Source organism: Heterostelium album (genome assembly GCF_000004825.1).
Source record: "Heterostelium album PN500 unplaced genomic scaffold PPL_scaffold15, whole genome shotgun sequence".
Taxonomy (NCBI): domain Eukaryota; phylum Evosea; class Eumycetozoa; order Acytosteliales; family Acytosteliaceae; genus Heterostelium; species Heterostelium album.
Genome location: NW_008805077.1, coordinates 450504 through 463018, shown reverse-complemented (window position 1 = coordinate 463018; position 12515 = coordinate 450504). Strand labels below are relative to the sequence as shown.

General features: G+C 31.8%; 7 protein-coding genes and 1 non-coding gene across 8 annotated transcripts; 5 read left to right on the top strand and 3 right to left on the bottom strand.

Moving 5' to 3' along the window:
- Positions 1 to 369: 369 nt before the first annotated feature.
- PPL_10909 (Mob1/phocein family protein) lies at positions 370 to 1185 on the top strand (the record flags this gene model as incomplete). Its single annotated transcript, XM_020581671.1, has 5 exons — positions 370 to 534; positions 596 to 723; positions 796 to 877; positions 958 to 1037; positions 1155 to 1185. 5 exons carry the CDS (start codon positions 370 to 372, stop codon positions 1183 to 1185), a joined length of 486 nt encoding a protein of 161 aa, XP_020427782.1.
- Positions 1186 to 1248: 63 nt separating this feature from the next.
- PPL_10908 (uncharacterized protein) lies at positions 1249 to 2971 on the bottom strand (the record flags this gene model as incomplete). The annotated part of the gene is made up of 2 exons (XM_020581670.1): positions 1249 to 2537; positions 2614 to 2971. The coding sequence occupies 2 exons, from the start codon at positions 2969 to 2971 to the stop codon at positions 1249 to 1251; spliced, it is 1647 nt and encodes a 548-aa protein (XP_020427781.1).
- A 206-nt stretch (positions 2972 to 3177) lies between these two features.
- PPL_10907 (uncharacterized protein) lies at positions 3178 to 4785 on the top strand (the record flags this gene model as incomplete). Its single annotated transcript, XM_020581669.1, has 1 exon — positions 3178 to 4785. The coding sequence occupies one exon, from the start codon at positions 3178 to 3180 to the stop codon at positions 4783 to 4785; it is 1608 nt and encodes a 535-aa protein (XP_020427780.1).
- A 197-nt stretch (positions 4786 to 4982) lies between these two features.
- PPL_10906 (uncharacterized protein) lies at positions 4983 to 6512 on the bottom strand (the record flags this gene model as incomplete). The annotated part of the gene is made up of 1 exon (XM_020581668.1): positions 4983 to 6512. One exon carries the CDS (start codon positions 6510 to 6512, stop codon positions 4983 to 4985), a length of 1530 nt encoding a protein of 509 aa, XP_020427779.1.
- A 503-nt stretch (positions 6513 to 7015) lies between these two features.
- PPL_10905 (ankyrin repeat domain-containing protein) lies at positions 7016 to 9193 on the top strand (the record flags this gene model as incomplete). Its single annotated transcript, XM_020581667.1, has 1 exon — positions 7016 to 9193. One exon carries the CDS (start codon positions 7016 to 7018, stop codon positions 9191 to 9193), a length of 2178 nt encoding a protein of 725 aa, XP_020427778.1.
- A 178-nt stretch (positions 9194 to 9371) lies between these two features.
- On the bottom strand, positions 9372 to 9803 carry PPL_10904 (uncharacterized protein; the record flags this gene model as incomplete). The annotated part of the gene is made up of 1 exon (XM_020581666.1): positions 9372 to 9803. One exon carries the CDS (start codon positions 9801 to 9803, stop codon positions 9372 to 9374), a length of 432 nt encoding a protein of 143 aa, XP_020427777.1.
- Positions 9804 to 10165: 362 nt separating this feature from the next.
- PPL_10903 (AraC family transcriptional regulator) lies at positions 10166 to 10654 on the top strand (the record flags this gene model as incomplete). Its single annotated transcript, XM_020581665.1, has 1 exon — positions 10166 to 10654. One exon carries the CDS (start codon positions 10166 to 10168, stop codon positions 10652 to 10654), a length of 489 nt encoding a protein of 162 aa, XP_020427776.1.
- A 559-nt stretch (positions 10655 to 11213) lies between these two features.
- On the top strand, positions 11214 to 11286 carry PPL_10902. Its single transcript has one exon. It is a non-coding gene; the product is annotated as a tRNA-Lys (tRNA).
- Positions 11287 to 12515: the final 1229 nt, after the last annotated feature.

Genomic DNA, 12515 nt, shown 5'->3' with positions numbered 1-12515 from the left:
TACTTTTAGTGCATTATTGTTATTGAGTAACTATGAATTTACAATTTATTAATAAAATTAAGATTTAATTTTTTTTTTCTATTTTTATGATCATTATTTTTTTTTCCTTTTTTGTTTTAGTGCACTGATTATTTATAGATAAATATAGCAATGTTTAATTTTTTTCAAAAGAAAAATGGCTCTAGTTTTTATAGGAAAAGCGAGTCAAGTGTTAAAGTAGTTCCAAGAAGAATCGCTGATGCATCGATAAAACATCAGATGAATATTACAAATAGAAGAGGCCTTGTAAAAGCTCCCGATATTAGAGAATCGGTGAGAACACCACCTGGCGAAGATGAAAACGATTGGCTAGGATTGAATTGTATAGAGATGTATGATACAATTAGCAAAATTTACGCATGTCTAGATGGTTCCTATTGCACGTTGGAGAGTTGCTCTAAAATGTCAGGATACAAAGCAGAGTACTTTTGGAGATACAATGATAAAGATAAACCTATTTCATTGCCTGCAATAACAGTTTGTATAGTTTTAAAAGTAAAATATATAAACATTTTGTTACTCATTCATTGTTTATCATTTAATATCTACTGTACAGTATATACATAATCTTTTCGATTGGATCAATGATTTAGCAGAGGATCCAGATGTGTTTCCACCCGAATACGAATCTTATCCGAAAAACTTTCGACCAACCGTCAAAAAGATATTATCAAGATTGACAAGGTTAGTTTATGAACTTACATCTTAACTTTAGATAAAGCTATTAATATATTGGTTACATGTACCTTTTTTTAGGGTTTATTCACATATCTATTGTTATCACTACGAAGAATTAAAATCAATAGGATTATCTCAACACTTGAACACTGCTTTTAAAGTAAATATTGTTTACACTGTTTTTTTTATTCATCAAACAAACAAATTTGCTAATAACAATTGTCGTATTACAAAAATTAGTTTTTATATTATTTTATTCTCGAATTTGGATTAAGTAATGAAGCAGAGTTAGCATTACTTCAAGAAGTATTGGATAATTTGTAAATAGCAAGATAATTAGCACAACCATTTGGATGTTTTGTAAATAGCAAATTGGTTCCCATCCAAAAGTTTGTCTTGTATTATAAAACCATAATCATTTATTATAAATTTAAAAGATCTTTGATTGGAAAATGTATTTCAAATTAATAATAATTTTAAATCCTTAAAACAAATAAATGGGAATTTTATTTTACAAAACATTTTCTTTATTTATTTATATAGTGGATCACTTAAAAACAATGACAGCTTTGAATGATGGAATATTTTGGTAACCGATTCATGAGAATAGCTACCTAAAATAATATAGTAATTTTCATCCAACTTTCTGATTGCAAAGTGCCCAGGCATAATGAAATTGGTGATGTTTTTGATGTTTTGTGGAATGTCATTCAATAGTTGAACAGGTTTTGTGAATATGATGGTTTTAACTGATGTTGGAATTAAGTCCATGCATTCACTCAGTTCGTGATCGAACATATGAATCGTCTCGATGGAGTTTGGCAATACAATTGGAAGCTTGGTATTCTTGAATGGAATTTTCAACTCGGTGACTGTTCGAGGTATTCGGCATTTAATCAATTTATTGTAGAACCAACTCTCTGTATTAAATGAAACTGATTGGATTTGATGTGGAATTGATGTAACAGGTTCATTGAGTTCAACTACCAATCTGTCAATCGATATATTATTTGGAATCTGAGATGGGTCTATGCTGCATTCAAATCTTTCAAAGTGATATTGCAATGTTTTCGGAAATAGTTTGTTAAAGTCGAGTCTACTCTTTCTTAAAACCAAGTTGGTTATCGATGTTGGAACTGTTCCAGTCAAAAGATAAGCTATTTCCATTTTAAAAGTCTTTAGGTTGTTTGATGGTAACTGATCAAAGTTGATTGTACCACTATCATTTAGATTTTGGTTTGTGACCACTACGCTGAGATAATGCAGGTTCGGTAGATGTAATACTGGGAGCCATGAGTGAGGTATACCTTTCAGAATTTTCAGAGATTGTGGTAGTACTCCAGGATCTTCAATTGGAAGTTTCTGATGATCTGAGAGTGTTAGTTTTTCCAAACCATTCGGTAGTGATCCAACTTTGAGAGGCATTTCACTGCTAATACTCAAGACTTTAAGTGAAGCTGGAAGTACTCCTGTTTCTGGTGGAAAGTTATAAACTCTACAAAGTTTGAGGCTAACCAAACTCTCTGGAAGAATACCATTTTTGATCTGTTTATTGAAATAGGTGCCGAATTCCAGTGTAACCAAATTCGCCGGAAGACATCCTTTGACAAGTTCTTCATTAAATAACGATGTAAAACTTAGTTTTCTGATTGATTGTGGTATTCCATATTTCAGTGTTCCACATCTGTTCAATTCCGTGACTGATTGTGATTTATTCAGTGCTCGATAAAAGTGTATTAAATCTTTTTCATTTGAAAAATCTGTTTTAATATCAATTTTGGTAATGTATGATGGAAAATATTCTATTTCTCTAATTTTATCTTTTAATAAAAAATATTATTAGTAATTTGATAAACCTATTTTTATTTAAAGTGCTTAATAGTTTGTTTTAGTTACCTTCATAATAAATAAAATTTTGAGTTCTTTGCATTTCCCAAAATGTAATTAGATTAAATTTATTCTTTGCAATAATAAGCACACAATCATTCTTTGATTCAATCGATTTATGAAATATATTTTCATACGACTTCAATCTGAAATACTGATTATTTTTAAAATCTTTAATTTCAATACTATTCACACTCGAGATATAGATATTATCAGTGTTGAATATTAAATATTTATCTCTATCATCGAACCATCTCTTACAAACTAAACTGAAACAGATTTTATCAATGTTATCATCTATTAAATTTGTAATTTTATTTAATATTAAATGTGATAGATTTACTATTGTATTTGTTTGATTATTCATTGTGCAACCGATCGACCTCTTATTAAATAAAAATGAAAAATAAATAATCAAAAAAGAAAACAACTAGTTCTATCAAAGTTTTCTTTTTTTTTTCTGTTTTTTGATGACATTTCATTCTCTTAAACAAAAGTGAAAAAAAAAAAAAAAAAAAAAAAACAAATAACAATAACAGATAATAGATAAGATAAGATATTTTTCAATACACAATGATTTCATTTAAGAGATTACTTCATTCAGTAGTGTTGAGAAACAAGATATTCGAAAGTGTTAGAGATATTCACGATCAACTCGCCACTGACAATTCATTGAGATGTGATTGGTATGATCTTGGATGTTTCCCAGATCAGCTTATCAAGTTCAATTATATCGAAAGATATAAGAAGATATTCAATACATTAATTAGAGATAAAATAAATTATAATAGTTTTGCTACAATAACAAAGTTTAGACTGTTATATTTAGATTCATTAAGGAATGCATTCGATGTTGGAAATCTAGAGGTTGTAGAGTTTATCCATTTGCTTTCAAAGGATATAGAATATTCAGATTACCTAAAGAAGGAACACTACATGAATAATCTAGAGCTCATACAATTCCTTGATTACAATGTCGATCAACTATTCAAACATCAAGGTTCCAGAATATTGGATAATGTTGCACTTGGTAGTTTCCATGTATTCAAATGGCTTTACGAGAATAGATCTGAAAGAAGTACCTATGATTCACTCTACAATGCTGCTAGAAATGGAAATCTTGACATTTTAAAGTATTTGCTTGAAGAGAATCAAATGGGAGAAACAAAGAATTTATTATTACCTGCTGCTGTGAATGGACATCTGGAAACACTTGAGTATCTAGACAAGTCAGAGAACCTTACTGGACAATTGCCAGATAGCATCATAATACAAGTGGTTAGAGGTGGTCACCTACCTACAGTCAAATACATCATCGAGAACACCAAGCAATACCTTCCAAATAATTTGATTGTCACTGCCGCTAACAATGGTCATTTCGATTTGGTTAAATATTTCCTAGAGAATACGACTGCCTTGTTTAATAGCGATACAATAGATGCTGTTGCTGGTCATGGTGATCTCGAGTTTATCAAACAACTTCACAACAACCCACGTTCGAAATTTACATCTACAGCAATGCACATGGCAGCAGTAAACGGACATATTGAAGTGGTCAGATTCCTTCATGAAAACAGAACTGAAGGTTGTCGATATGATACAATGACAGAGGTTGCAATGAACGCTCATTTCGAGACATTCAAATATCTTTTTGAAAATCAAAAAGATTTGCATATCACAGATAGCTTGATGGACTACTTTGCCAAATATAAAGATAGTAGTGCACTCCAATGGTTAAAAGACAATACAACTCTTCAGTGCTCAGATTTTGCCTATAGATATGCAATACGTCAAGCAAATCTACCAATTATCAAATGGATTCATGATAATACAAGTCTCCTATTTCCACAGAATGCTATGTATTTAGCGACTAGTTGCCTAAACAATGATCTCAGAATCGTTCAATATCTGCATGATAATGGTGTAATCTGTACTACAAATGCAATGGACAATTGTCATAAACTTTCAATATTAGAATATTTACATTTTAATCAATCAAAAAGATGTTCATCAGAAGCAATGGAAAAAGCTATTGAAAATGAAAATGTTCCAATCATCAAATTCCTTCTTCAAAATAGCACTGAACATTTATTGATGGATTACTCTAAACATGATATACAACGCTCTAAAACACTTGATTATTCATCAAGAATTGAATTAATAAAAAAACATAATCTTTAGGTTAACTATTTTTTATTCTAATGATTATAATAAATAATAATGCGACCATTAGTTTTTAAAAAAGATTTTTATTTAATTGTTATTATTTTTATCAATTATCTTTAAGCTATTGTAACTTTTTTATAATCTTTATTTGCCCTGCTTCTCCAATGAAAGAACTCTAAATATAACAGATAATAATTGTGGGTGTAAATGTTTTATTTAAAGAAATGTAAAAATATTGGCTTTGTTCTAGCAGTCTCGAATATACTGTAATTCGATAGTTTGGCATTCTTTTCTTTGTAGTAGCTGTACAACAGTGTAAACAATTGAATATTATTTTTGACGATAGATCTTTGTATTTGGTTTGTAAAATCCAATTTACTGAATACTGTTGGATGTAACTTTAATAAATTAAAGTAAAATAAATCCGAGAATTGTTGTTTGGTATCGATTAATTGCACGATCTGATCATCCAATGTTTCTTTTCCAAAGTGTTCGGCTATCCATTGTATTTGGTCGACGTATTCATGCTCCAACGCATAGACATAGAATGTGAAGCTCCATTTCAAAATACCGAGGTCAATCAGTGATTTCAACATCGATCGATTGTTGTGTTCGATCAACTTTTGAGCGACCATCTCTGTCGAGTAATTATCGTATTTCGACATACATTCGTAGACACTCTGAAATATCTCTAAGTTTCCTGTGGCTGCGCTTGCAATCAACCAAGTACTTGTAAAATGAGTGCTTCTCAGTGGGGATATCTTATTGAATAGCTTGTTATCCGATTGTTTTATAGCCATCAATATATCTGCATACGACACCTGTTGACGGGTCGATCGCAATAGATAGTAAATCATCTCTTCATTGCGAGCAACGATCAACGGTAGTAAACTGATATTTCCTTGAATTCGTTCGGCTCCATAGTTATCGAATACCCATACGATCGCTTCATTTTGGAAGTTAACAGCTGCATCCTCCACACCCTTTGCAGTGGGACGTATCTCTGGATAGCTCTTAAAGAGAAGCTCCAGAATCGAAAGATGTCCACGTCGCATTGCAATGTTGACACAATCGGATAGCTTGATTTCCGAATCGTTATAAGCCGATAGCATTGTCTTTACTCGCTCCAATTGGCCATGATAGATAAAGGCAGAGATCATATACCACGACGGTGCAAACCACGGATGATTTTGGTGTACGTACTCTATCAGCGCAAGTGATTCCGGAAACTTGGTATCTCTTGTAGGAAAGAGTGAGGTTGATCCACCACTATAGGTCTGATTTGAATGAATGTATTTGAATGTCTCCAGATCACCACCTAGAAATGCATGCCTATAGAGATAACTACGAGAACCCGGTAGTTTGCCAATCAGATACTTTATGATATCAAGCTGTCCGTTCAATGCTAATTGAGTGAATACCTCTTGCTTTATGAAAAGAGTATTGTTCTTTTCCTGTAGATACTTTATGATATCGAGCTTTGCATTCTTTGCGAAAGGCGTGCTGCACTTATCCTGAACATATCCAACGATTTCCATGTTGTCGAATTTTATGCGAGAGACATCCAACGATGAAAAAAGAACGGCTGGCAAACGCTTCAATATCTCTAGATTGTTGTGGTTAACGGTGAGATAGACATCTTCTACCACCCAGCCAAAGTCATTGAATTTGCAATTATGTTTCTCCAAGAAGAATTGAATCAACTTCTCACTGCTATGTTTCGATTCGATTGCTGCCGTCATACAAATACGTAGATCTAGGAACATGAATGGTTTAAATTCATAGACAATCTCCACAATATCTAAACTGAACGTCTTTATAATCTGTTTTATAGATTCTATTGAAAATATCAAAAGATCTCTCTCTTTCTTTAGTTTATAAAGAAATAGTTCATGATAGTTGTTCCTAAGCAACCATTCCACAGAAACTATATCTCTATACTTGTAAATCTTTTGAATCTGTAATCTTTGTGTATTTGTCAGTGTTGTTTCATAATAATGAGGATGGAATAAACAAAATTGATTTTTTATTATTTTAAATAAATATTTATTATTATACAGATCTATTATTATTTTTTTGTTCATTATCTTTTTTATATATCTCTTTTTAATCAAAAGTGTGAGTTGTTTGATCAATAAAGTTAAAAAAGTTCAAAGAAAGAATGTCAGATTTTTTTGTAAAAAAAAATTCTTTAAATTTTCAAATAAAAATATTCATGAACTATTATTATCATTTGTATTAATTAATGGATTTAAATAAGAATAATAATAATAAATTATTTAAAGATATATTAAATAATATATATCTAAGAAATTATATATTTAATTTAGTTTATAAAGTTAATAGATCACTGTTTAATAGGGATTCATATGAAAAGTTTGATGAGAACGGTTTGCCTAGACACAATGTTAAAGTAGATGTTCAATATTATCGGTATTACCAGTTATTTAGTAAACCATGTTTTCTAGCTAGACTTGGTAGAAACTACTTGGAGTTACTGAAGCAGAGTCTCGATCTAGAGGAACAGAGAATCAGTGGTTATCAATGGACACCCGATGGCAAACCATATTGTCTGCACCTCTCATCGATAGCCAAGAGTGCAGTGTCATCGGGATGTATCGATACGTTGCGATATCTTCATTCGAGATACTCACATATCTTTGGAGTATTCATCTATAGTTTAAAGGAAGCATTGACTACCAACAACTTGGAGATACTACAATATCTATTTGAAAATCGTTTACTTTTGAAATCATTGGTATTGAACGAAGAGAAATCATCATTATCATCGATAGTAGTTAGATGTCTAGAGAAATATAGTAGACCTATAAGTTTTGAAATATTTCAATATCTTTTTGGGAAAATGATACCAACTGCATGTAGAAATAATAATAATAATAATAATAATAATTATAGTAGTAATAATAGTATTAGAGTTGAAGATTTAATAGTAGATAAAGTCTTGATTTCAAAGGATATAGAAAAGATTAGATATCTTTATCATTTAGGATATAGGTTTACAAAGGAATCGATGATATTGGCATCTGAACATTATGGATCATTGGAGATTGTTCAGTTCCTTTTCTACAACTGTATAGATTGCCAACTGGATAATAGAGTCATCGAGAATCTAGCTGAATCTGGTCATTTGGAAGTGATACGATTCCTAATGGATACGATACATCCAAAGACACAGACGATACTGGTCAGCGATTCACCAACTGCAATGTGTAATGCCGTTAAGAATGGACACCTCAACGTTTTAGAGTTCTTCATTTCCAAATCATCATTATCATCCAATTACAAATTTGAAATAGATAAACCGGCCAACTTGGAAGTGCTCAAATATCTGTACGAGAAACAACCCGAAAGAGTAAAGATTTCCATTAATACAATTCAATATGCTGCCAGTAGGAACGATATTGAACTATTAGATTACCTCTACGAGTTGGAACCATCTTTATTTTCCAAAGAGATACTGTACTATGATCTCGATATTCAATTGGATACCTATTTATACATGAGAAATACTCTTCATTTCAGTGGTGCCGATCAATACAAACTGTTTAAATTGGCATTAAGATATCATAACTATGAATTGGGAGATTGGATCTTGGATAATAATCGTGACATGGACATTGGAAAGTTAATACAAGATCTAACGTTTTCAATGTATGTATATACAATTGAAGATCTCATGTGGCTTCATTTCAAGTTTGGCTTGAACAACTATTTGAGTTCCTATCATATCAAATTCATACGGTCATTCAATTGTTTGAAATATCTAATTGAAACAGTTGGTTTGGTGCAACCGGTAGATTTTTTCACAAACTCGATTATTGCTGCCAACGGTAGTTTAGAATCGATCGATTACCTGGTGAAGAGAATCGACTACCAAGTGGAGCAGTCTGTCAAGCTCAAAGAATATCTTAGGTTCGCACTACAGAATCACTTCAATGTCTATCAGTATTTTGCCGACAACTTTGACATTGTGGAATTCAACGAGATCAATGTCATCGGGTTGTTTAGCGGTGAAGGTTCTCTCGAGAAACTAAAGTACCTGCAATCAAAGCGAGGTGTACTATCCACTAGGATCTCTCTTGACAAACATTTCGATTCAGCACCAGACTTTATTGAAACCCTGATGTTTCTCGATAAAAAACAAGTAGTTAAATACCAACCTTCAAGTTTAATGTATAGTTATAGCCACGGAATAGATGTATTGAGATTTGTTTACTTTAACAACAAGCGGAATCAATCGATGCCAATGACCACCACCAACCTCTTGGATAGTGTAATGTCACATGGAGATCCAGTGGTAATTGAATTCCTATTGCGAAACATTAAAGACACCGAACAAACTAAAAACAAACAAAAGTTAAAACAATACAAAGAAAAGTTGTTGATTCAATCAAAAAGATAAAGATAAATAAAAACATTTTCTTTTTCCCACCAAAACTAAATTATTATTTATTTTGTGGATAAGAATTGTGATGTCTTTATTGATTTTGACAACAATCAAATTGTTTCTAATTTGACATGAATTTGGGTGATTAGGTTTTCAGGTGCTGTAGTTGAGTGGTCGTTGAGATGAGTTTCAATCACTGGATATTTGCTTGGAGTTCTGTTTTTCTACCAAAGATCTTTGGTAGAAAAACACCGAAAATATAATCATAGAGTGGAATGAGACCACTGTATGGACCAGTGTATACGACAACTGCATAGTCACCCTCTTCCCATACGATTGGCTCTACCGGTTCGTCACCAGAGAGTGATAGGGATGCCAGCTGTTCGGATGTAACCTTTACTGCGGCCACCGATTTTAACTTTTCTTCTGGTACTTCGATAGGATTGTCAAAGAAGAAGGCAGCAAATTGACCAGGTTTAATGTTACGTTCACCAAAAAACTTGAACAACACTCCACAATTCTTTTTCATTGTCACCTCATATTCTCCAATACCCGTGACTCCAATCATTTCTGATTTTGGGAAATGAATTACTTGAACATCATATGTTGTACTTACTTCTGACATTAAAAGATTAATTTTTAAATTTTAACTTATTAAGTAAAGTGTTTTAACTTTTAAAATAAGTAAATTAAAATAGATAATGAACTTTCAAATTTCCAAGAAATTAACAACCTAACATTTAAATAGTTTTGTAAATTTACTAAAATAGTTTTTTTGTGGTTACAAGTGTAGCAGTTTTGTTTTGTCACAAAAAAAAAACTATAAAAATTGAGCGCGCTTTCGAAAGATCAATTTATAACCTTTTAACTCTTTGATCAATTTCTTGGAAATTAAAGGTTTATAAATTTTGATTTGTTTTTAATGATTAATAATTAAATATTTAATGAAGATAATAAATATTTATTTATATAATATATTAATTTAAAATGTCAGAAATTGAAATTCAGTTTGTTAAAAGTAGAGATTCTATAGGAATCCATGGTGTTGGTCCATATGATACAACTTTCAAGAGAACTGTTTGCGATATGTTTAAGTTCATCGAAGAAAAGAATGTCGTTTATGAAAAATTCATAGGATACTTTTACGATAATCCCTGCGAGGTTGCACCCGATCAGTGTAGATCAGTCGCTTCGATTTTAATTACAAAGGAGCAATTGGCAGCATTGAATCTCTCCGGTCAAGAGCAAGTAAAACACATCGTTTGGGAAGAAGGTGAATATGCAGTCATGCTTTACAAAGGACCATACGAGAATCTCAATCGTCAATACCAAACTATCTTTGAGGAAATTGTAAAGATCAACAGAATACCAAGTGAATATCCGTCAGTCGAAGTCTACCTGAATGACTGTGGTGTAACTCCACCATCTGAATTACTAACACAGATCTACGTCAAATTAGAACCAATTTCAAAATAAATAAAGAAAATAAAATAAATAAAATAAATTTAAAATAGATTAAGATTTTTTTGTTTTTGTTTTTAAACTAAGTTGCTTGATCTACTATAGTATATCCAATGAATTCTTTCACTTTGGTATTCATCATAATTATTGCTTCTCTGTTACTGGATGACATTGAAGTTATCATTCTTTTTATTCTGTTCAATTGTCTTCAATAATATCTTTTATTTTGATCGAATTAGATCAGTTAATCAAGCTCAACACCCTCTATGTTCGACTTTGTTTTCCTAACTCCAAGTACATCACCACAGCCACTTGAATTCGGTAGCATATGTATATTTATTCTTAGTTTTGTAGAATTTAGCTGCTTTAGCACCGATATTGTCCCTATAGTGAACGTAAAACTAGTGAAATAAGATATATTAACTGATATGATGTAAATCTAAGAATAATATTACTAAAGAGGGAACAAAAATGAAAAAATAATCTACTATTACTTACTGTTTGCTCAAAGTTGTTGGCAACAAAATTGGAATGAAAGTTTATAAATGTAAAATTTTCTTTTTAAAAACACAGCGCCCGGTTAGCTCAGTCGGTAGAGCGCACGGCTCTTAACCGTGTGGTCGTGGGTTCGAGCCCCACATTGGGCGTTTTCTTTTCAATAGATTAGTTATTAATGCGCGCATTTACTCCTCACCATTGAACTTGGGGAAGAAAACCCTCAAACCTAACGCCGGTCGACTAGCCACTGGAGCAACTTTGGTTGCGAAAACAGGGTGACACCTTCACTGAACTCTGCAACCCACATGAACATTTCTTCTTCAAATGCAGGATTGTAGTCTCACAGCAGTTCCTTTCCTTTATCAAACGTATATACCACAAGTACTGTAACTATAGACTTCGTAATTGGAAGCACTCGTGCATCAAGTTCGACGGTCCTATTTGTACTACTGTCCACTTCACCCACCTTACTGCTGCTATCGTACATTCGTTATGGCAGGCGCTGTCCTGTGAAATGTTTGGTGATGGTACCCATTACAAGCTGGAAAATACCGTCAAGAGAGCAGTCACCCATTACACCAAATTAATCGATGCCAATTACCACAAGCTTAACTTCACGATCGCTAATTCAATCTCCCAAGGAGTCACTGTCGATTGCTCTGCATTAACGCGTAAATTTAAATCTGATTGGAATCTTAATCCTTCCAACTACGTGCCACCACTTTATACTGTTGTTCATCAACACGCAACTACTGTTAGATCTATTCTATCCTAATACTACTCAACTTATTAATTAATAATTTATAACAATAATAATAATAATAATAATAATAATAACAATAATAATAACATTTTATTGGCTATATTTCTCACGGCCTGTGTGAGAATGTAAATATAACATAAAACACGAACTAGCAGGTTAATATCAATACCTGCAATTTGTTGACTGATCATGAGTCAACAAATCTTTTTTGCAAAACAAAAAAAAAAAAAAAAAAAAAAAAAACAGGTAGAGGATTGAAATGATTAAGCAAAGCATCTGTATTAAACATGTTGAATAAGGTCAGAGAGATAAAGTATAGTAAATTTAAATCGACAGTGACTCCTTGGTACATAAAGTATAGGACGTGAGAAATATAGCCAAAAAAAATGTTATTATTATTATTATTGTTATTGTTGTTATTGTTATTATTATTATTGTTATAGTTATTATTAATTAATAAGTTGAGTAGTATCAGGATAGAATAGATCTAACAGTAGTTGGGTGTTGATGAACAACAGTATAGAGTGGTGGCACGTAGTTGGAAGGATTTAGATTCCAATCAGATTTAAATTTACGCGTTTACTTTTTTTTTTTTTTTTTTTTTTTGCAAAAAAG